At 43.5% G+C, this 25,577-nt stretch overlaps 1 protein-coding gene across 3 annotated transcripts in view; it reads left to right on the top strand.

Moving 5' to 3' along the window:
* The first annotated feature begins 4,022 nt into the window (after window positions 1-4,022).
* The window catches only part of tcf3b (transcription factor 3b), a 38,118-nt gene continuing 16,563 nt past the window's right edge, over window positions 4,023-25,577 (top strand). For 2 of the 3 annotated variants that reach the window (XM_083648196.1, XM_083648195.1), the window contains exons 1-8: window positions 4,023-4,327; window positions 7,396-7,498; window positions 9,921-9,993; window positions 20,275-20,348; window positions 21,144-21,216; window positions 22,188-22,228; window positions 22,444-22,576; window positions 23,884-23,930. In XM_083648196.1, coding sequence (XP_083504322.1) covers window positions 7,418-7,498; window positions 9,921-9,993; window positions 20,275-20,348; window positions 21,144-21,216; window positions 22,188-22,228; window positions 22,444-22,576; window positions 23,884-23,930 — 522 coding nt within the window. In that variant the 5' untranslated portion in view covers window positions 4,023-4,327; window positions 7,396-7,417. The remainder of the gene's footprint in view (window positions 4,328-7,395; window positions 7,499-9,920; window positions 9,994-20,274; window positions 20,349-21,143; window positions 21,217-22,187; window positions 22,229-22,443; window positions 22,577-23,883; window positions 23,931-25,577) is intronic. The other variant, XM_083648197.1, reaches the window with a different exon arrangement.

Genomic DNA, 25,577 nt, shown 5'->3' with positions numbered 1-25,577 from the left:
CAAGGTGTGTTGAGACAGGTAGCTAGCATAAAACAGTCATCACACTGACCGTGGCAAGGTGTGTTGAGACAGGTAGCTAGCATAAAACAGTCATCACACTGACCGTGGCAAGGTGTGTTGAGACAGCTAGCTAGCATAAAACAGCCATCACACTGACCGTGGCAAGGTGTGTTGAGACAGGTAGCTAGCATAAAACAGTCATCACACTGACCATGGCAAGGTCCAATGTAAGTGTAAATTGTGGCTATTTGTCTGGAGTTCAAGAGGAGAAGAATCAATGGTAGCATGTGTAACACATCCATTATGCATGGATGTTCCACAACAATGCGGGACTGTCCTCCTTTCTTTATTCTCTGTTCAAAGTATTATTGTTTATATATTATTTATATTATATTATTGATTGGGGGGGGGAAAGAATCCAGGCAGGATTAAGTCCTTATTACACATTAGTACACACTGTTGTTTCTTGTGTGAATTCATGTGACTGTAAAGATGCGTACATAGATAAATATTTCATTAATATGCACAAATATATGACCGATTAGCACCGATGTGCCAAACATATGCTAATTTTCCATGTGCATCTGTCGTTAATTACAGATATGAAGCGGGGAATGGCTTGAAGGAATCAACGAGGGCATGTGTGACAGAATCCCTCCCAGGATTTGTCTTTAACTGTCCATTGTACTGTGAATGTATTTTGAGATGATGGACGACATGTTTTTGTTTTTGTTTGTTCCTTCCTGCATAATGATGCTGTACGTTTTAAGGTTACCATGTGGTGGCTTACCCATAGTTAGTCAGTGTAGATAATGAAACATACATTTAGAATACAAACTGAATCTGCTTTTAGAGTTCTCATCTGGTATTTTATGTTCACGCCATTTGACAAAATAAACAAAATAAAGGACAATACCATTATAGCCTTCATATATTTCGGACCACACTAATTAAATTGCTTTGAAACAGCTGAATAAAAAAAAATACATTGTTGTTAATTTAACCAAATGACATATTAATCCAGCTAACTGGCCTCAGCTCCATTGAGAATGCTGTGTCACTTGAATTCAGTTGTAAAAAGACAATTATAGGTATGATGCTGATACTGTGAAAGAGGGGGTTATGCTTCAATAAACATTTGATTGCATCGCTCAGTACCTCAGTCGTTGCTGCCTGTTTTACAACTAATTTCAGTTTAACCTTGTAACCGTTTGATGCACTCTGTGTTCGTTTAGTTGAAAATTCTCATTTTTTTCCATTCTTCTTCTGCCGCCCCCTCCCTCTCTTCAGCCTGGCTGCCCTTGTACATGCTCTCCATGTCAGACCCAGCTGTTACTACAAACTACTTGGAGGGCTTACAAGCCTCATTGCTAATACTGACAACAGCACTATTCTTACTCAAGGCCTAACGTCTACTGGAAAAAGAGAGAGTCTGAGAGATTTTTCTGCTTCTACTAGAAATTAATTTCCCCAAACAGATGTTTCCATCTGTTCAAATCTAATCTTTTGATTAATACATTCCTCAATGAGAGGATTCCAAATAGGTGTTAGATAAATAACTCAAGATGCCCTTTCTTTGATAGCTGTGATTATTTTCTCATGCTGCGGCGGCTGTCATCTCATTTTTTGGCTTAGTGCATTATGTGTGTGTGTACGTGTGTGTGTGTATCTGTGTACATATGCCTGTGTGTTTGTGTGTGTGGATGTGTGAATGGTGTGTTTGTAAAGGTATTTATGGCCCATATGTGCGTTTGTTCCAAGTAGTAACCCCATTACATTCCAAAGAAGGTCCATGAGACTAATTAATGTTCTGTGCCGAGGCGTTCTCCTCACCCAAGAGACAGCCAACGGATTACTTACCTATATGTCCTATTGACAGCCAATCCCCTCTCCCTTGGTAACCTTTGTGCAAACAGACAGATTGAGGCATTAGAGGGAGGTTTATAATAATGCTAGCCAGTTACACAGAATTTCCATTTGCGATGGTTTTGCTGCTTACACCAGGGCAAAGGCCTGTGTATGCATTCTGGCTATATAATGACTCAAAGGATATTTGATGTCCAGTGATTGATATTGACAACTGTGTTTTGTTTTGTTTTTACTTTCCCCCTGTAAATATAAAATGGCCATTTCTGAGGTTGTAGACAGGAAACGGAGAAGGGCCGTTTTAACGTCCCTCCTCATTGTCAAAGTTTGCCCTTAGGGTAGAAACAGCAGCTGTCTAACACCTACATATACAGTTTTCAATAGACTGGTTATTGTGTTTTCATGTGAGCCAAATCACATATTGTGTGCACATTGAATAAAGGGAGGGAGCACAGAAATTACATGGCAATCCAAAGTTATTCTAATGGAAGTAGATCACCACCGTCATCCTGACTGAATTGCAGTTCATTTCAAATCTGTATTTATCCTGTAAGCTTATGAAAGCATCATCTTAATACTGTTGACAAATTCCCGATGATCATCCGGCCCTGCCTGTTTTAACTATTTTCTCTGCACTATTTCTCTCTCTCTCTCTCTCTCTCTCTCTCCCCCCCCTCTCTCTCTCTCTCCCCCTCTCCCTCTCCCTCTCCTTCTCTCTCTCTCTCTATCCCTCTCTGTCACCTCCTCCTCTCCCCTCCCCCCACATCCATGCTCTCTGTTATGATCCCCTACTCTGTGATCCTATACTCTTTCGTTTCCCTCCTCTCCACTCTGCTCTGGAGCAGGCACAGTTACTAGGGGTGCCTTGGTGTTATGTTTGTCGGATCATTACAGAAAACCCAACGTGAACCGGTGGCTATGTGGACACAATGTTACATTATCTATTGATGCAAAAGCCAAGAGTTGTGAAAGGTTAAAATATGATTATCTGTCGGCAGGATTTATTTTATGTCTTCTTTTATGTTTTATGTCTCTGTACCAAATTAGCTCTAATGAAACAGCTCATCATCAGCTGACTTGTAGTCCATCAAATTGTAAGATGCATGCATCTTTAGTATGTATGCATGTATATGTATACACATACATACATACATACATACATACATACACATACATACATACATACATACATACATACATACATACATACATACATACATACATACATACATACATATATATACATAGGCTACATACATTACATACATGATACATCTACATGTATGCATAGGCTATGCATCTGCAGAATAGAAATGCATATTCTGCTAGTTGATTAGTGTGAAAACTGGAAAAACTGAAAAAGTGCTCCCAAGCACACCATGGTTTCTACAATAGTATTTTAAAGTCTGTTATTAAATCCATCAGTTCTTCATTCATGAATTATTTTCAATTTGACAGCCAAGTTCAAAGCTAGTGGCTAATACTATTTGTGGCTCCTGTGACCTTTAGGCTGATGTTTTCAAAAATATTGACATAAACCTTGACCATAACAGTGTAATAACGTCATTATTTTTTACAAATGTAAATCATAATTCAATTTACAGTTATTTGATGAAAAGAAAATCATTTGAGAGCCTAATGCAGATACTCCTTAAAAAAAGCAAGCGGAGGACTCACCAACCACAGAAATAAAATGATGTCAGCGGGCATATTGAAGCCCCCCTCAGCCAGCCTCCCTGAGCACACACAGGGAAAGTGAGCGTCGAGAAGAGGGAGGGTCCAGGCTGGTATGCAGTCACCCGCTGGCTCATACGGCCGCCAATCAACTAAACGCGCTTTTCCATTTGCTAAACCCCTTCGCATTTATCGTGCCATCTCGTCAAGCTGCTGTGTAATCGCAGCTAACTTTCTTACCATAGCCTTCCGCCGGAGAACATAGTGCCCGAAGCGCTCCTACATTTTGAGGATTGCAGCACGAGCGGAGAGACACCGAGCTTCAACACAACACCGATACATCGATTTGGCGCTTGGAAGTTATTGACGCTATATTTCCTTATCCGTAAAAATAGCCAGTCTCTTTGAGGCGTTTGAAATTGGACACCGCTGGCGTTGAGGCCCTCACTTTATGCGGAGGGATACGTTGTTGCGTCTGACAATGTGGACGGAGGTGGTGAAGATGTCTACGAGAAGAATGAAATCATCTCAATTGTAACAACAAAAAAGGAAGACGCGAGATTAGTTACTATAATAGATTTGTTTGCACACAGACTTGTTACATTGTATCAAACACGTGGGCGCTGTATGAAAACCAGGCTTACCAGGACAAAAGGAAGACATCTACTGTGATCCAATGCGTTTCATGCACTGAGGTCGAAATTCTCTTGAAGTTTTATGTTTTTCCCCTTGCGAGTCTCTCCGCTTTTCTTTTTACTGTTGGATATCACACATTTGGAGAGGAGAGGTAAAACACAATTCTTTCACTACTGTTTTGGGGGAAAGTTGCATGAGTTCGATAGGTTTCATTGACATACATTTTGACGCCTGCAATTTTCGAAAAGTTTGGGGAATGTGTGGTTAAAGCGGGGGATGTAGCTAAGTTTTTGTCTGGTTTGAGGTGGCGAGCCAAGTGTGTGATGGTCTCCGCATCGACCACGGAGAGGAGGAAATTACTCCTTTGTTCTACAAAAAGACTCGACTAAATGTTAGTCCCGTCTAATAGCGTCAAGCCTCGTTTTGATTTGCACCGTGTGTCTCGACTAGCCTACTTGCACACTAGACAATATATGGAAATATGAAATCTTTGCGTTGAGTAATGTTGGCGAGCATTTAAAACTTTCTGTTATACAAGTATTTTCCATACAACCAGAAACAAAGTTGATATAAAAACGCCTTGCTAGCCCTTTAAACATTCCTTTATGGCAGTGTCTGGGTCCCAAGCTAGACTTTATTTTATTGCACATTTGGCAGGAAATTCCTTGTGCCCCCACCCCCACCGTCCCCTTTACTGAACTCCCTCATAATGCAAGACTTGAACCCTAATATCTGAAAGAAAAGAGCCCAATATTGGTTGCATAAGTTTGGAGCATTGCTTTTATCCTCGAGTGTCAGGCCACGGGGATTCTTTTACGCATCATTTCTTTTCACTATAGGTAGGAAGAGATACTTGAGATTATCGTGTGTTTGGTCCCAGGATAATTTTCGAGATGTTTCAAAATAAATCGTGAATGGGTTAGTTGTCAGCAGTAGCTTGGCCCTGGATGTTGTGGCCTAACGTTAGCCAAAGCGAGACCATCTAGTAATGTAGCTAGTATACACCCCTGGAGTAGCTTAGATGTTGACAGCCATTGTTAAAAATCTTTGGACTCGGTGGTTATTATTTTGGCACGTTTACTAATGTGTTTTTGGTGGAAGTCGTTTGACATCTGTTTCTTTTGTACAAAAGGCCTATTATTTGTAGCAACTGTTGAACATGCCTTTCTACTCTACGAACGTCCTTGTTCCCACAGTAATAGCAATTAGATGAACACATAGTATTTTATTTAGCTTTTTGTTGTTTTTACATTTTTATTAGGAACAATAACACAACTAAAATAGTCCATAGTCTATCTATGTGGACAGAATTGTGCTTTTTAATGATAACATATTTCAAAGTCAACATAGTAGTAACGCTAATTACAGGTTTGTTAAACAGGTAAAGGGAACTTAATTTGACCCATCCTCCTTATGTTTGCAAAACGTGGTCAATAACTCAGAGAGAGACACACACACACACACACACACACACATCATTTTCATGAACTAAGTTAGTGCTAATATGAAGTTTTGTTGCACAGCATCTGTTTAGCTCGTTTCCCCAATGGCTTGTTTCACTGGAGGCTACCACCCTCCGCTCTTTGGTGGTGGGTGACCTGCCTTCTCTGCCTTGTGTGGGGGTGACAAAGACCCCTAATCTGCTTCCTTCAAATATTGATCCAGCTGAAGATGCCATTTTGTTACAATAAGCTGCCCCATACTCCTTCTCCACTCCATTTAACTGGCAGATCATGTGCCCATTATATTTGTGAATAGTGGTGTGTTTGACCTATTTTATTTGTCCTCCCGTTAGCCATGTTATCCAAAAGTTTGGAAAGGCAATGGCAGGCATATTCCTAGACTATTTTACACTTGGGGCAGTGTGTTGTGTTTGCTTACTTCCTTCCCTTGTCTCAAGGTTAAATTAGTTCAGCTAGCCTGAGTTCACTAAACCCAGACTCCCCGTTTGGCTCCCATGAGGTGACGTGTGTCAGTTTTCATACCTGTGGGAGAAGGGATTTTACGTGTCACACTCTTGTTAATTTTCACCATTATAATTTGTATTCACGTGATCCTCAGGTGAGAAACTCTTTCCCGGGGTCATTTGAATCCTCTGATCTCCTTGTGTTTACATTTTATAAATTACATTTGCTATAAGGCCTTCTTTTTCCCCCTTTTTTATTGCAACAACAATTTGTGCTAGTGCTGGATTACAAAAGAGGCTGTAAAAGCACACCACCTGTTGGTGTCCAAGTGCCTCTATTCCTCCACTCGCTCCCCTTACCACCAGTTCTCAGTGAGGTTGCAGAGCCACTGCTCGGCATCACAGGGCTGCCTCAGGCTTGCGTTGGAATGCAAAACACAGGGTAAATCCAGCATTGAAGCTCTGTGTCATTTGACAAGGTTCCTTCTGAGTTGACATATGGTAATTTGGTAATGACGTGTTTGCATACAGTCATTAACTCTGCCTTTCACCCCTATTTCCTTGGGCTAACAATGGTCCCAATTACGTCTGTAATTGTAAATATATTACATTCTCTTTTATGTAGCAAATGATCAACATATGGCTGTGTTATTTGCCAGGGTTGCATAAAAAGAAAGACACATTTTAAGTGATTACTTGGTAGTGATTTGACTGAAGGCAGCGTATTCATCACTTCATGTCAGTGTCTCTTCCACTGCTTGGATGGCAAGGCAGTGTCTGAGGGAAATTAGCATCTTTGAGTAGACATGCCTAAAGGAGTCAATAGTGTTAAATAGCCTAATGTTGTCTCCCGTGTTAGTCTGTATGTCAGTATGGAAATGACTTGGGTTTAGGCTGGCTGAGATTTAATGGATCATCGTTGATTTTCATATTGCAAATTTTGAAATGCGCACATTTCTTTTGCATAGGACGTGAATGGATATGATACTTTTAAATCTCAAATTTGAATTCCCATGATAGAATAGTTGTGGTTGGGGGGGTGGGAGGTGGGGTGGGTGGGTGGGTGGGATTTGCTTTGTAAGGGGCATTTGTTTTTTTTAAGAATAGTGCAACACCTAGCCCAGGCAGCATTGGCATGTTTATAGAATAACTCGCCTACATGATTGTTGTAAGTGATATAACAAACCTGTGGTAGTTTGAAATTATGCATCATTGTTTTCCTCCCCATTTTTTTTTTAAGAGCCACATTTAATGTGTGTGTTTGTTACTCGCCGGTGCCATTAAAATCCCGCATCTGCAAATTTCTCTCGTAGGGTTTATTAGAGACTGAAGGGTATGAACGAGCAGCAGCAGCAGCAAAGAATGGCTGCAGTGGGAACTGACAAGGAACTCAACGACCTCCTGGATTTCAGTGCGGTAAGACAGTGGGAGAGCAGCCTGGGTGGTTCTGGGTGGCAGTGGGATGTGGGTGGCATGGGGAGGAATAGCTGAAGACAGTGGGGTAGGGGCTTGGGTGCCAGTAGGAGGGAGAGTGGAGGTCTGAATGAGAAAAGTGGGGTAGGGGTGGGGGGGGGTGGGCGGGAGTAAGTGGGGAGATTAATTTTTCAAGATTTACAACTGTACATTTGAATGCAGTTTAACAATAGGTAGAGTCCACTGAAGATTTTTTCCCCCATCCTTCATCCTGGGCATGGCCGGGCTAGCACTGAATAGATCAAAGCATGGCCAGGAAATACAGCTATACCTCAGGTTCACTGTTTATAAATGCATTCAGGGCCTAAATATAGGTTAGTCGGCTGGGTAGGTGATACAATGCTCAGCTACATTCATTCATACATCAGGGGGGGGTGGAGCTTGACTACAGGGATGTTATACCCACTGTTAGAAAAATAGGGACAATGAAAATGAAGTATTCATCTAAACAGACAATGTAGAATACCAGGTAAATCACACATAATTTAACTTAGCGGCATTTTAAAAATGCAGAAAATAGTGCAAGTAATTGTGGTGTTAGTCCCAGAACCAAATTTACCCCCGTTTGCCTTGTTAACAGAAATTCAATCGGTAAACATTGCGTTATATGATCTGGGCCGAGCTGACAGCTTATGCTTTATTCTGGGGAGATGCATTTCTTTGTGTCACATTTTCAGTCTTTAGGAGGATTATTTTGTCAGTTGTGTTTTGTTCACGGCAAACCTAGTTTGATGGCTGATGATTTTCACGGAGATGCTTTCAGACGTATTCTCTCCAGAGTGCTTGGAGTTATTCTGTTTGGCTTTTATTTACCTGTGTTTTTCATTTGTTTTGAAGCCTTTGTTGAGCTCTGCATTGACATACACATCTCATAAGCCCAATGGAGCAGTGGCAATCCAACCCCCCCCTCCCAACCACCCACCCCCCCCAAAATTGAAGAGTTGGCAAATACTAAATTGTCCGTTCAGGATAATTATTATTATTGGGGGACAAAAGGTAATTCCCCACCATGAATCGTAATGAATGAAATGTTTGTCAGCAGACTTAATGTCCCACGAGGTTTCTTTTAACTAGCTACAGTTGATTAACACTGAGGTATTAAAAGCGTTGCTTGAGTCATTGGAGCCTTATCATGTGTAAGATTGTGGAACTGTCAGGACTCGTCTTATTTTAAAGTGAATTTAAATGGATTGTTAGGGCATGGATATTGCCAATGGACCTGTGTGTTATAATGGCATGCTGGATGCAGTCAATCGCTCTGTTAATGTAGTTGTATTCTTTGCCACACTAACGGTATGCAAAGGAAAGATGGGGGGGGGACATTCCTTGTTCTGATGGGGGTTTTGTAGGAGGTGCTCGTTAGTCGGTTGCGTTCGCGTTAGAGATGCTCAGATTGATCAGCTGCCAGTTTCTATGAGCAGATGTTCCGTCTAAATATGACATTGATAATTGGGTGAGAAACTGTCAACACTGTACAACCAAATTTTGTCCTCTTTGTTTATTTGCTGGCTAGCCAGTGAACATAATGGATTGGACATGAAAAAGCAAAAACTGAACACATTTGAGTTATTGACAATCAAATGCGATGGGAACCAACACGAATAGAAAAATGAAAGTCTCCAAATCAGATCTCAGCCTGCTATAAAGCCAAACCCTGTAAAACAAACTGATCAGACGCGGTGGTGGCAGATTGGGTTGTGGTATAGATGGCCTAGATACAGAAAGGTTGGTTCAGTGGAGTTTGATGAATGTTACCGGAAGACGGCCCTCAGCAGACGTTTAGACCAAACTGTGGCCACAATGTCGAGCCCACAGTCTCGCTGTGGCCTCATCTGAGACTTTGACCTGTTTATTCATGCCTTTAAATATTTATGAATATACTTATAGCCAAAGTATTTCATGCATTTTTAGATATTTTTTTGAATATACTCATTTACAGTATTTTTCATTTTAAAATGCTGTGTATTTATTTTGGGGAAAATGTCACCTGTTATTGTTGAAAACGAGAAAAGAAAAGATGGTGACTTCTTTTTGAAATGTTACTATTTTGCAAGTAAGGACCTCAGAAATGCTAATAACTTGATGGTATCTACTAACAAGTTTTCCCAGCAGTTATTTTGTCAGTGGAGGCATCACATTTTTTTAAATTGCTTATATCTCACTTTTAGACTGACACTCCATAAATGTTTATTTAGGCTGTTTTTCCACAGGAAGAAAAACAAACAAACACACACATAATTCAATAGAAATCACATAGGAACAACTGAAAAGACAAAGTATGTGATCTCGCTTATTAGTAGAAATAGGATGTGTGAAGTGTGCCTTCCCGTGCCTTCTTACTTATCTTCCCCCTTCTCTCTTGTAGATGTTCGCACCTCCTGTAGCCAACGGCAAGAACCGACCAACAACACTCGCTAGCAGCCAGTTTGGTGGATCAGGTAAGATTCCCACATCAGAATATAGAATTTTGTTCCATATTCACTTATCCCACCAATGAGTCTAAAGAAATTCTTGCTCAATGTTGAATTATATGTATATATATATATATATTATTTTGTTGTTATATTATCTCAAGTGTGACATCATTTTTTGTAGGCCCAAATAAGGGATTCCAGATCCCACCCCCTTTCAGTCTAACACAAAAATGAATAGGGGTATAATGATTGCCTAATTGATCAAGCACTAATATTGAGTCTATTTTTGCTTTTGGGGTTCCTCTATTATGTATTTCTTAATTTATGGAGGTAGATTCTGATGGGTTTTGAAGCGGCAATGGGGGGGGGGGGGTGCTGACCATAGTTAGCTTAGCATTCCAGCATTTTGTGTCTTTGTGAAGGGAGGATAATGCAACATCCACACCATGGTTGTTAGAAAAATATATATATTTTTAATTCAGAAACATGTAAAAAAAAAAATAACTTTGGTATAATTATTCAATTTCTACTTGCATTGTTTCACCCATTTTAAGAACAGAACTATTGGCAAAATGGGATCAAAAGCCTTCATTATCACCAGTGGGGGAGTGGGGGTGGATACAGCATCCAAATGCATTCGGATATAATCCAAAAGCCCTGAAATGACGACTACACTTGAGACGACTATTCTGTGGCTGTGTGCGCCTTCTGGCAAAACTAAATGTATTGTGTATTGTTGATCATAGATCAACAAAGCCTCATTTCTGTATTGGCCACATCAAAGAGAAATTCACTGCATTCAGCATACTTTCACAATTTATGTCTGGTAGGAATTGGCAAATGCTTGTAGGAAAATGAGAATGGATATTTCTGGATCATTTGTGTCCAGGAAGTAATGTTTCTGTATTTTACCTAAGCAGGGTGAGGGACGCAATTGTTTATTTTACTGTATCGGGCTCGTCACCCTGGTACTTTTCATTTTGGGACATGCAACAGCTTGCTCTGTGCCTGTTTGTGTGGTGGTCTCTCCTGTTTACACTCTCTGCTTTTATCCATCCATCATGAGCTGTGAGCTATTATGTCCTCGGCATTGATGTAACTGTATGACACTTCTTTTGAGAAACAGAAGCATAGAACTGTAGATTAAAATGTAAAGGTACCTACAGAAGAAGACAGAAGATAGTATTAACATAAAGAATTGAGACTATTGTGTGCACATTTATTAATTTCAATACCCCTCTTATCACAATGATTTTGTCATTTATTTAGAATCTGTCTCTCTTTACTTCACCATTTTAAAGTGTAAACTGCCTGTTCAGTGTTCTGCTCCAAAACACCTGAAGCCTTTGAGCGAGCCTTTCTCTCTTCTTCCTGAATGTTATTAGCCAATCGTGTCGCTGCGTTCCTCTGTCACCCTGCCAACCTGTCGTGTGAAATCGAGTCACACTCCCCGACGTTCCCCAGAGTGAGAACTCAGCCGCCGAGGAACAAAGGCAAAAAAGGGGGCTTATGGAGTTGAAACGACTCCCCCACCCTGAAGTGTAAAACACTCCTCCCCCAACACGGCACAGGGCTCTTACCCCCACTGATCTGCAGGAAATGGCTCGAGCCCGAGACAATGCCCCTCACCCCCAGCTCGCAGCCTCTTAAACTGTCCCAGCATGCAGCGAGTGGCCAGAGTGGAAGAGAGAGCTTGTTGAATAGAGGGATCAGCCCTGTGGAAGGCAGGATTCTGTTTGTTTCTATTACGGCAGCCAATTACTTAGCAGTGAGGAGTTAATTCCTGCAGCCCCCCCCTTCCTCACCAAGTCCTAAAGTGTGCCCCTTGGTCATTGACACCCATTTGAATGCGATACTTCAAGCTGTCACATTTAACTTTCAGAGAACTCCAGGTACCCCCTAATAGCACTTGAGAGTCAAAGTGCTAACATCCACAAATTCCAGGCCAAGAATTCTTCTTAGATCTGTATCATGTTATATAGTACAGACATAGTACCCGGTCTTTCTAGGTGAAGAAGAACAGAGAGGCGCTTTAGATGCCGGTGTACATTATTCCTTCCATTGTATGCCTGCTTTGGTCACACATTGTTGGGTCTCGGTCTCGGTGCCAACTGTACCATTGGCCTGTTTGAGGGATTTAGTGGGAATAATGTCCAAGGGGCAAGATGGATGGAAAAGGATTTATCTCATAGAGTGGGAATGGTATCTGTAAGCCACATGTAGGTTTACACAAGTGGACTAATGTTATACTTAGTGGCATTATAGATTATGCAATAATTACTACAATAATAGGTAACAATACAGTAATTACGTGTCTCCCATATATATTAACTAAACACTAAAGACAGTCCTAAGGTGCAGGGTTGCATTTACAGCATTGCTTATTACACGATTATGTATGAAAACGATTGATGGCCGAAATGCATGGATGACAATGGAAGGCAGGGCAACGTCCATCTATGACGTCACCTTGGCGGCTTGTATGCTAGGAGAGCCAGCAGCGCGGGAACAGCAGAGAGCTGCCTAGTGGCCCACCAGACCACCTCTATTCATCAACACAAAAGTGCTCAGAGGGGTGCTAATTGCATTAGGCGTCCTTCTCCCCTCCTCAGTGGCCAGAGCATGTGTGGGGGTGGGGGTGGGGGTTCGGGTAGGAGTGGAGTGGAGAGGAAAGGATTGGATGGAAGTGCGGGATGTTGGAGAAATAGGGGAGGCAGAGTGTGACGATGTGTGGTGGGAGCTGGCCAAGCCCACAAGCCTTCAGGCAGGCGTCCCCTCTGTCACCTCTGCAGCTGCTGCCAATGTCTCCAACCCTCCCGACACACACACACACACACACACACACACACACACACACACACACACACACACACACACACACACACACACACGATACGACAGGCTTGCCCCCCCATCACAACAAACAACATTGCGAGTTTACACATGCGGCCTCTCACTGTCTCTCACTCACTCACTCACGCTCCTTTTGACTCTCACGCTCACACACTCACTTGTATACACATACTAGGGCTGGGCGATGCGACTTCAAATCAATATCACGTTTATTTCAGACTTTTGCCTTGATTGTGATTAATGAATGATTATTATTTGATATGCTTCATTGCTTTTTGTTTAACGCTGCCCTCATAGTTCTCTGACAAGGTCTGTACTGTCATGTTTTAGTCACCTTCATGTCATCTTTCTCCTCAGACAGTGTAGGTACTGGATCTACTTGATTTACCGATTCTGTTCGCCCTACAGGAAGTGCTCGGCTCGGGGTCCACAACAGTGTCTAACCCAAACCTAACCGCTAACCCGGATTTTTTTTTTTTTTTTATGTCTATCATGTCTAATAACATCAGTAGCTTAGCGTTAGCTTGTTAGCTAATCTAAAGCTGTCGGCCATTTTGCCCATGTTACTCCCACCACATGCCTGACGTACAGCCAATCAAATGCCTGCCCGAGCTGAAATTGGAGACGTATGATTTTTGCACCAACACCAGCACTCGTGAATGGAGGATGTGTAGGACAGGCTTTTGCACTTTTGTACTGAGCTTAAAACAAAACGGTAGGGATGGGCATTTTAAGTCATTTCAATATTTGAGTAGTCTGCTTCTATTATGAACTGGTATGTCTTGATACGCAAATTTAACTTTACATATCTTGCACTTGTATTGTGGTTTCGTAGTTTTTGTCAAAATACATCCAAACATTATTCTTATGCGGCGCCATACTGCCTGTATCGCCAGATCCACGTGACAAGCAGCATGTGTTGATCTACCATTTTTAAAGGGGTGGAGGTGGGGGGAGTACCCGAACAGCTGAAACATTTCTCGAGTACTGATGTTATGAAGGAGTTCTTGAGTACTGACATTATGAAGGAGTACTCGAGTACTCCTCCCCATCTCTACAAAACAGTTACAACACATGTTTTGTCAATACTGCAAGTGCATTTATTTGGAAAAATATGACTGGACACGTGTTTGTTGGCATGGCTTTTATTTTGAAACGGGCCGACCGGACGTTCTGCATCTCACTCGGTCGCTTCACTTGACAATGGAGCGAGAGGAAAGCTGAGAGACGAATCACAGAAGGAGTTTGTCGTCACGTTGTATGGATTGCGTTTACGCCTACCTAAGATTATTTAAAGGGACAGTTCATGATCGCATGCATTGGGAAACATTTTAACCAAATTAATAATAAATTAATCAACATGAACAGGAGTAAGTCGCTAAGAGGTTCTAAATGTCGGTTTGATACATTTTCAGTTAATTGCCCAGCACTAACACCTGCACACTCTCACAGTATTGTGTCACTTGCTTTGTACTGTGTATTGGTGTGTTGTAGCTGGAAAGCCTAAGTATTGGGACTGAAGAAGACGCAAAGGATTTTGGCTTCCTTCTTCAACTAAATTAGATCTTTTCTGAGCTTGCAACTGTGAGAAGGCTTTGTGGCTCAGAAAATAAATATTTCTTTGGGCTCTGGTTGTGACTCAATAGTATTTGTCTTGCTTTGTAACTTTCACTGGAGGTTTATTCACACTAGGCTTGCCAAACTCTGGGTGGATGCAATCGGTTTGGATACGCATCCAGAGAACTTGTCTGTGCTTTTCAAATAATTAACAGGTTGCCAACCGCATATCCTTGGGAATTTTGATGTGCATTGTGCACCATTCATTAAATTTAATAATTGAGGAGAATATGCACCAACTATTGAGAATATGCACTAATGCTATATTATATACTAAATAAACTCGTAAAATTTTTCACCTGCTAAAGGCTGGTAAATTTGAAAAACTGTGATACTGGCCAAAATAATGAATAAATATACACAGTAATACATCTTTCATAGAAATCTGTCACCCTATCTGCTTTCACTGGCATTTCGTGACGTACATAGAATCAGAATTTAAAATTAGCTCACTTGTGCAAGTTTGCAATTCACACAGTGCAGAAGAATTCACACTACAGTTTGAAGTGTGTTTAAAATTTTAGAACAGGCAGAAAAAAAGAAGGACAAACCATAACCGAAGCCTTCAAATGTTATTGTCTCAAAAAGTTATTGGCCAGTCTGGCTGGTGACGTTATTTATTTATTTAAGACCAATTTTAGCACCATTTGGCATTTGGTGGGTGTTAATTTTAGACCCTAGATAGACACAAAGCAAATCTGGGTACTTGTGTTCAGTTAACTCATTTGTTATGTCACCAGTGTATCTCTTTGGCTATCATTCAAAAGATATTGATTGTTCGCAATTTTTGGTTGACAGCAGTGACATTTAAATGTGTTATATGGCAACAGATCAACAACAATATAAAGATAGCTATCCTCGCCCCGTTGCTCCTCTCCGCTCTTCTGGCATGGTGGTGTTTGGCTCTGGTAGGCTGGCTGAGCTTCAGTGTCACCTCAGCAGCTCTCCACCTTGTTTTAATTGCCTCTGAGTTAATTACTCCACTAAGTGTGAAACAATGTTGTCAGACTTCTCCTGCACAGCCGTGCTCTCTCTCTCTATCCTCTGCTCCCCCGCTGGCCAAATGGAGGCTTCATAGGAGGTTGAGCGGTGCATTGGAAATGGTAGTGAGGCTTATGAGGTTACCTTATAATCTCAGATTGTTGGCCTGCTAGGCCTACTCAACGCAGATTACTTATTGACAGTGATAATGTATAATTTTGCGTGTCACCTGGTGGACGTTTGTGATTGTGCAGTATTTGTGAAAAATACTTTATGTATGCCACTGCCAGCAAATTTGGATGAAGTAAGATGAGTGTCTGGTGGCAGTTACTTAAAACTTAAATATGTTTATTTGTTGCAATGCTATTCACCTTATGTAGAAGAGAGACTGGCTAGAGAGACTAACAGGTAGTGTAAACACAATCCATACCGGATTGTGTTTACACTTCCTGTGGCAGAGCTATATCCCCGCAGCCTGCTTCCAGTGAGTCACTAGCTTTGACCAGAGACAATGGTTCTGTCTGAAATGCAAGGAAGCTGCCTATCACCTGGCTACCTAATTAGGTGCCTGCTTAATTGGGTACCTCATTTGAATGTAGGTGACTTAAAAATAACTCGTTTCAGATGTCTTCATGCTTGAAGGTAGCATCGCACGCGACAGGTCGCACTGGTGCTGTTTCCATTGAATAGACAGACTTTTTCTCACCAAGCTTGATCAAGTTGAATCCCAAAGCATTTGTCAATAAATTAGTATAAAACAGCATGGCTGATGTCTGTTTTCTCTAACGTTACTTACTTTTATAATCCAGACAGGTCTGAGGCTTCACCGGCTAATGTTTTGTTAGCTGTTTTTACGCTTATAATTTGAAGGCGGAAAAGGGAAATGGTACGTGTGAAGTGATAGAAGTTTGAATTGACACATGTACCATTTCCCTTTTCCTCCTTCAAATTAAAAGCGTAAAAACAGCTAACGAAATGTTACATATTCACCAATATATGGGACGTAATAACAGCAGCTAATCATAAGCATGGTTAAAAACAAACTTCACTTCTGCCATTCTATCCTCCTGGCTGTGTGTAGTCTTACTCCGCGCTTCGGGCGGACCCGGCGGAGCGAGTTACCTAGTTAGGTAGCAGCTAGTTAGCAACCTAGCCTGGTGTCCAGATTAAAGTCAGGTAGGACGCTTCCTACTATTAGGGATGGACGGGAGTTCTCGGGTACTCGAGAGTACTCCTTCATTACGTCACTACTCGAGTGACGTTTCAGCTGTTCGGGTATTCACCCCCAACCCTTTAAAAAGGGTACGCACGCCTCGTCATGTGGATCTGGTGCTACAGGCAGCATGGCGCCGTATAAGTCATGTTTGGAAGTAGCGTTATTTCCGACCAAAACGAGGAAAGGATTTGGCATGGAGAAAGCGCTGCCTGGAGCACTTTTTGTGAGGAGAGATAAACTGACGGACCATGAATAAGGTGATGTGACGTTAGCTTAGCAGCGGTTAGCCTACCTCAGTAACTCCGGTGGTCAGCCGGTTAGCACTTCGTTCAAGCAGACAAGTCTTGTGGACCAAGCGATAGCTCAGATATTCCAAATACATGTCCGGTATAATCCGTACTGCTTTATGATCACTGTTACAGTAACGTAAACCCACCGATTACGTCTGGTGTTCTGCCAAAGAGGGAAAACTGCAAACAAGTGGTTACCTTAGCTGCTAAATAGTGATCGCCAAGAAGCCATTGTCTCCCAAAACGTGATTCTTTCTCTGTATTTCTTGTGGCTAACGTTATGGGAAACGACAGTGCAGTCAGTAAACTAGTGCAAAGTTTTGAATGAGTTTTATCGGGCGTGCGTTATTGAGAAGCGTGCGTCTGTCTTGTTGTGTCTCATTTAACGGGGGCATATCTCCAGCCACCATTTTCATGACGAGCTGGGAAAGCTTCTCTACCCTGATGGCATCTGTTATCAGACAACGCGACACAGTTCACGCACGCTTCTCCATAATGCACGCCCAATAAAACTCATTCAAACTTCATGGCGATAACACTACTATCTGTTCGAAAGAAGCGCTAACCAGCCAACCACCGCCGGAGTTACTGAGGTAGGCTAACAGCTGCTAAGCTAACGTTAGATCAACTTATGTTCCGTCCATTTATCTCTCCTCACAAAGTGTTCCAGGCAGCACTTTCTCCATGCCAAAACGCTTATTGTGTTATGTGTGAAGTGAACATCCATACACATCAGATTAGCCCTGCTCTGTCATTACCATAATGCAAAATTAACTGCTTAACACAGCCAAACTTTGAATCCACTTGTGTTTACACTATAGCTTTGTTGTTCTTTGTCGATTGGAAGGGTCGCATGGTATTATGGGATATCCTAACCACCAAAGGTACCATTGTATGGTTCCTAGAAAATTTGCCAAAAATAGGTACCTAGAAAGGTTGCAAATTCAGTGACCTTATGTATCAAACTGGTTTCAGACGGCCTAATTACAACTTCCTACCTAGAAATGCCACCGTAGGCAGCTTCCTTGCATTTCAGACAGAACACAAACGGGTCAAGTGGGCGGGGCTACATAAGGTGAATAGAACTCGACTATTGGCCCATTGTTGATGCTTTCAGATTTGTCTTTTGTCTGAACTGGATTTTATCTGCTTTAAATTGTCATAACTCCTCTTGGCAACAAGCGTTGGCAGACGTGTCATACAAAGTCTGTCATCTTTATTTAGCAGCGACCCCATCACCAGTGTCCTGTATCATCACCAGTGTCCTGTGTCATCACCAGTGTCCTGTATCATCACCAGTGTCCTGTATCGTTGGACATGGTTGACGGTGGTGCTTTATTAGTGCTGCGGCCGGCTTTTCAGCAGGTCCGATGTGACAGCGAGAGAGGCTGGTTTTTTGAGGTCCCCTCTCCTCCCTTTGAGCAGGGCCGATGTGACAGTGAGAGAGGCTGGTCTCTTGAGGTCCCCTCTCCTCAGTGAGAGAGGCTGCTATTTTGAGGTCCCCTCCCCTCCCTTTCAGGAGGGCCGATGTGACAGTGAGAGAGGCTGGTCTCTTGAGGTCCCCTCTCCTCAGTGAGGGAGGCTGCTATTTTGAGGTCCCCTCTCCTCCCTTTGAGCAGGGCTGGTGTGACAGTGAGAGAGGCTGGTCTCTTGAGGTCCCCTCTCCTCAGTGATGGAGGCTGCTATTTTGAGGTCCCCTCCCCTCCCTTTCAGCAGGGCCAATGTGACAGTGAGAGAGGCTGCTAATTTGAGGTCCCCTCTCCTCCCTTTGAGCAGGGCTGGTGTGACAGTGAGAGAGGCTGGTCTCTTGAGGTCCCCTCTCCTCAGTGAGGGTGGCTGCTATTTTGAGGTCCCCTCCCCTCCCTTTCAGCAGGGCCAATGTGACAGTGAGAGAGGCTGCTAATTTGAGGTCCCCTCTCCTCCCTTTGAGCAGGGCTGGTGTGACAGTGAGAGAGGCTGGTCTCTTGAGGTCCCCTCTCCTCCCTTTGAGCAGGGCTGGTGTGACAGTGAGAGAGGCTGGTCTCTTGAGGTCCTCTCCTCCCTTTGAGCAGGGCCGGTGTGACAGTGAGAGAGGCTGGTCTCTTGAGGTCCCCTCTCCTCCCTTTGAGCAGGGCAGATATGACAGTGAGGGAGGCTGGTCTTTTGAGGTCCCCTCTCCCTGCTTGCCTGATTCTCCATGCCACTGGCATCAGCTCCATAGATCAGGGCTGTCGCAGCGTGTGTAGGTGCTTGCACCGCTCTGTTAGTCTCATCACTCATTCTCACTCGTCAGCCAGGCTGCTGATCTCACCCAGACCCCTCTCACTCTCCCTCCCTCTTTTCCCTCTCTCTCTCCCTCTTTCTATCTCCCTCCCTCTCTTTCGTTCTCTCACCCCTCCCTTTCTTTCTCTCTCTCCCTCTCTTTCTCTCTCTCTCTCTTTCTCCCCCTCCCTCCATCTCTTTCTCTCCCTCTCCCTCTCCCTCTCTAGTCCCCTTGCTTTCTCCTTCCATCCCCTCACTCACTCTTTCTCTCTCGCTCTCTCACACACATTTTTTTAATTAGGCAAAAATCAAAGGCGGAATATGAATATTCATAAGGAAACTGCATTAATATGCACAATTATGCAAATCAGCATGCAATTAAGCCTTGTGTCTCCAGAGAGCCTGGATAGCATTAGCGCATAAGACAGGGAGAAGGGGATGATGAGGGTATTTTGGAGTTTTCTGCTCCACCAATCTTTTGGACGTGTTTTTCCCCCATCTTCTGCCACACATTGGCCCTTTGTTTACCTAAAACATATTGGTTAATGTTTTGAGCTTCACACATTTGTTGTATGTCTTTAGTTTATGTCTTTATTTTCGATCCATTTTACCGAATGGATTTTAAATGTGGTTTAGATGGCACTTTGTATCCTATTGGGCTTCTTTAGAGACTATGAATCGTTTTCTACTATTCAGTGGCCATAAGGAGCACTTATTGATGGGCTTGATAATGACTATATTGAGCAGCAGCTCCCATAGGTTTTTCAGGAATAGCCCAACATTGCGTCGCATCGTTAATGCGACAGCGACATGCTTGTTGATCAATAGTGATGCTCTCTGTGTTCTGGCTGGTCCAAGCCCAGTGAGACCAGTTAATGACACTGCCTAGTTTAGAGGGGGACTTGTTGACAGGTTCCCCTGACTGATACGATTCCGGCATCGCAACATTTCCACATACCTGCAGTGACACATAGGATCATAATCTTGTATTGTCATTTGGAGAATGCTAACATTCTTTCACAGCAGTAGCCAAACCTCCTCCTTGTTTATGTCAGCTGTAACGCACTGGTCTCCCTGCCTATCAATCTAACAACGTGTCTTTCTCAGCACTAGATGAGCGCAGCGGCTCCGGGTCCTGGGGCTCGGCAGAACAGAACAGTCCCTCTTTCAACCAAGGACGGGTAAGCGCTAAACACACATACACACATGCACACGCACGCACACACACACACACACACACACACACACACACACACACACACACACACACACACACACACACACACACTCTAGGTAGTACATACCATTTAATGTGTTTTTTGAGATGTGCACATTAATATCTGATAGCATGACACTATCAACACGCTGTCTCGGTCATACGCATATGAATGCGTCCGCTCAGCCACAGAGGAGCACGCGCGCGCCCCCTCTCCCCCCCTCCCAGCCACCATAACAGCTTAGTGTTTTGGCATGCTGCGTGCCTTTTTGATTTGAAGTGGTAGTTTTACTTTCTACCTAATAACCTTGGCTCAGACTCGTGCGTTGGCACGCTCTCTGCTAGCCCTGAACCTCTGTGGAAGCCCACCGGTAATTGCAGCTTCACATCCGCCGTAACCGTCTTGGCACAACTCTGTGTAAATACAAGGAACAGGGGGTGAAATGGATGCGGCAGACTTTGATTACCACAAGTTGATAATTAAGAAAGTCGGTGTTTGAGATCCCCCGAGCGAGCGAGCGGATGCAGATCCGCTTGGCACGGGTCCTGTCGGTTGGACAGGAAGGCAGAGGGAGGGTACCCACTACTACACTACAGCCATACAGTGAGAACAAGACGGGGGTGGCCTTGAAGCACTGCTTATTATTATGCAGGTCTGTGTGTGTTAGTGTGTGTCTGCCTAATGTTAGTGGATGCATAGCTCCTTCTTCTTTTGGCTCATCACTTTGTTGTGTGTGTGTGTGTCATTGTTCCCACATAGGGCTATGGAGAAGGACCCCACTACAGTGAGCATGAAGGCCTGTCCTCTCCGTTCCTCAGTTCAGGGATCGCGGGTATGAGTGCCACAATTTTAAAACATTATATAGTGTGTGTGTGTGTGTGTGTGTGTGTGTGTGTGTGTGTGTGTGTGTGTGTGTGCTATCACGACTCACGAGTGCCGATTCGTCAACGATTTGTTGATTCCTTCGAAGGAGTCTGATTCGACTGCCAATCTCACAGTCGAATAGTCGCAAAATGTGGTGGTTATGAAACAAGGATCATTCCATTCCGGCTATATGGGGGTGCTGAATGTCTTGATTTATACATATAATTGCTTGGTTTCTCCCAATAGATTGTGATATATAGCCTATTTTGGTATAAGTATCAGCCTCTTAATACCGTAAAACCAAGTCCCAATTAATCAAACAAGCTCGTGACAATGGATTGCCTGATAGTCTTATAAAAAAAAGAACAACAAAAGAAAAGGGAATAGTCGAATATTCGTATTGAACTCCGATTCAACTGACAGAATTCTGAGTCGGGTACAGCCCTACTAGGGCTTGTACTATCCCCCAGTGTTATTTTAAAATGTCACATGATAATGTTTTTTTACTGTGGTCAATATGACTGTTTGTGCATATTTTTTTATGACCACAAAATTGTTATCTAGGCGGCAAAGTGTGTGTGTGTGTGTGTGTGCGCGCGCGCGTGCATGCCTATGTGCCTGTGTTCATTGGTTGAGTGTTGGGGATGTTAGGGCACTGGAGCAGAAAGCCTCCCCAGGGTTTTGTCTGGCAGGCAGCTGAGCCGACTGAAAAAGGGGAGGGCATCTCTGGACTTTTTCTACTTTCCAAAACCTACTTTTCATTTGCTCTAGCACACACCATTACCTCGTGTGTGTGTGTGTGTGTGTGTGTGTGTGTGTGTGTGTGTGTGTGTGTGCGCGCGCGCGTGTGTACATGTGTCTGTACATGTGTGTGTGTGTAAATACAGCTCAGTGTTTTACTTGCATAATCATTCAAACAATTGGCATTTTCTTTGGCAGGTAAAAATGAGAGGCCACCGTACACTCCCTTTGGAGGCCAGGTAAGTTCCCATTAGGCTAACTCCTAGCATCTCACTGCACGGCTGTAAATTCATGTAGGTACAGTAGCAGTATGAAGATAGCCCTGTTCTCTCACTTCTCTTTTCATGTGAAACACTTTGAATTGGTGCTTTCCATTTCCTGTTTGTTTGCACTGTGCGCTCCCACACCGCTGAATGTATTCTTAGTAAACGCTTGTCTCCCTGTGTTCTTCTAGCCTGGTTTCCTCCCAAGTGAAATAGCGATGCCCAGCCCAGATGCCATGTCCCCCTCTGGCCTGAAGTCTGGCTCCCAGTTCTACCCCTCGTACCCCAACAACCCCAGGAGAAGGCCCCCTGATGGAGGGATAGGTAATGGAACTGAACAAGACACACTTTTCAGGGTTGAGATTTCAAGCACACACACACACACACACACACACACACACACACACACACACACACACACACACACACACACACACACACACACACACACACACACACACACCTTTTTTGTGTGTGTTTCTGATCATATATCCCTGTATCTTCTGTGATCCCACACACAAAGACAGTGTAACAGTGTGTATTATTTCCGAACTATAATCATTATTATTTTAAAAAAAAATCCCACCCCCAAACAAAAAACAGTTCAACTCAACGCTGGATTGCAGATGAATCCACAGCAACATTCATTCACACTGACGTACAGGCACACACACATACACACTGGTCGTGTTTCCATCAACGTATTTTGGTGCACATTTTGAAATATCGCATTAGAAAAGGTCGAACACCAAAATTTGAGAGAGAGAAAAAATCCTAAATTTTGCAAAAAAGTTTATGCTCGCTTGAGGTGGTTTTTGCCTTCTTCGAAAAATGGATGGAAAACACCTTTTTGTAATAAGTTCTGACATAGCGATCATTGAAGTCACATGATTGATGAGCTGCACCCTACAGCTGGCAGCTCGTCCGGTCTGCTGCCATGTGTTCTGCGAATGACGCCATAATCCTGCAGCAGATCAAACGCTGTTCTGATCCGAACATGTTGCACCCAAAGGCTCTCACTCCGTCCCTTATAAAGGCTCTCACTCTGTCCCTTATAAAGGCTCTCACTCCGTCCCTTATAAAGGCTCTCACTCCGTCCCTTATAAAGGCTCTCACTCCGTCCCTTATAAATGCCCTTTGCTCACTCCCACAACTGCTTTGTGCCACTTGTTTCCAAGATACATGACGAGCGTCGCACCATACGCATTTCTCCTGTGATATTTATTTACTCGCCGCCACCAGAAAGAAAGAAATACGGCCACCAGCAGATTACATGACATAATAATAATTACTTCTCCTATGGCAAGTAACCATTCATTGCAAAGCTCTCTCTCTCTCGCTCTCTCTCTCTCATTTCACCCCCAGCTCGCACATGCAACCTTTATTTATTCTCTTGACAGCGGCTAATGGGAACCCACCTGATTCCAATTTGAATTTTCCAAAGTTCGCTTAGAATTTGCGCAAAACCGGAATGGAAACGCGGCTACTGAGGCAGGCATATCAAGACCTGACACTAACCACTGCACCTGAACTGACATAACATCGGCGAAATCTGTCATGACTAAATCCTTATTTGTGTTTTTGTCTCTTTTTCACCTTTGTCTCTGTGACGTCTGTCTGTCTGTCTGCAGACACCCAGCCAAAGAAGATTCGGAAACCCCCTGGCCTGCCGTCTTCGGTGAGAGCTCATTTCTGCTCTTCTGCTCGCCTTCACAGCCAGTCTAATCTCTCTCTCTCTCTCTCTCTCTCTCTCTCTCTCCTCTCTCCCCTCTCTCTCGCTCTCTCTTCTCTCGCTCTCTCTCTCTCACTCTCTTTCTCTCTCTCTCTCTCACACACACACACATGCACACACTGTGCTCCCCGCTCTGCATGAGCAGTGCTGTGACAGACAGGGGTGAGGACCCTCTGCTCAGTCAGACTCTGGGCGCGTTGACAGTCAGGCGACTCAGAGAGAGCCCCCCCAATAAACAACATCGCTCTGGTTGTCTCTGCACTGCACTCCGTTTCAAGTGGTGGTCAGGCTCTGGCTCTCTGTGGCCAGTCAGGGTCTGGCTCTCTGTGGCCAGTCAGGGTCTGGCTCTCTGTGGCCAGGGGGGGAAATTATACTGTGACTGTGTCAGGCTTAGTAACTGACCACCTCCTACTGACTGTGTCAGGCTTAGTAACTGACCACCTCCTATGTCCCAATCTGGAGAGGTCTTCATTAGCGCGCCGAGGCCCTGCAGCTGGGGGACGATGGTGGAGATGTTTCAGGCAGCCCAATGCAAAGTGGGGTCCAAACAGTATGTAGTTAACGGGGCTATCATCTAGTCCTCTTGATTTAATATGTTCAGTGACACGTTTTGTCAGTGGGCCCAGAATTCCTCGCAGCTGATGCAACTTATGTGTGGATGCTAGCAACCGCACAGAACTGGAAAAAGTCGCCACAGATATACAGTATACTGTATGTAGCTTGTATGAATCTTACAGTTGATTTAAAGTGATTTGACCATGAATCATGGTGCAGTTGGCAAATATAGTTTCCAAAGGCTAAATAAAGCTTATGCTTATGAGTTGATTACCAGCCAGCCATACCATAGGCAAGGCAAGGCAAGTTTATTTTTATAGCACATTTCAGCAACAAGGCAATTCAGAGTGCTTTCCATAAATCATTAAAAGCATCGAGGAGAAAAGGTTGAAAAAGATACATTTCATATAAAAGAAGAAGCAAAATATACCCTACATGCATATACATTTGCACCTAGTTCATAGAGGACACAAAGTACATTTACTCATTTGAATATCACATGAGATAAACACAACAGAAACTCCTTTTAATACAGCTAAATGTAAAGCCTCCCAGGGTCCTGAACTGATGCAGAGCTTTTCGTAAGACAGTCCAGATTATATTTCAAGTTTGGACGACGCTGGCGGGCGGTTGCCCGTGTTACTGTCGCTATTACAGGCTGCCGGAGCTGCCATTGGATCATCAATAAGAAATATTGTCATTACACAAACATTTTCTGTAACTGGAAGCCCGTGCCACGCCAGCGCTCGGATGACGGGAGTCTTAGTCACGTCACTGGAGCCCCGTTTCCACTACATGCCGATGATGCCGCGCCACGGCTCAGTCATTACTGAGCCCCGTACCAGTTCTGTAACCAAATGAAAAAAAAAATCTCAGAAAGATAACAGGTAAATAAGTAGAGCCATCAAGCACGTCACTGATCCTGTCGTCCACCTGTTGGTGCTGGTGTGTCTGTTCTGTTAGAGAGCCTGGTGAAAGTTCTGCGGCTAGACGCAGCTCGTCTTGCTGACTACATCATGGAGATTGAGTGTAAACACT

This window comes from Poromitra crassiceps, assembly GCF_964638095.1.
Source record: "Poromitra crassiceps genome assembly, chromosome: 12".
Classification (NCBI taxonomy): domain Eukaryota; kingdom Metazoa; phylum Chordata; class Actinopteri; order Beryciformes; family Melamphaidae; genus Poromitra; species Poromitra crassiceps.
This window is presented reverse-complemented; position numbering and strand designations above follow the sequence as displayed.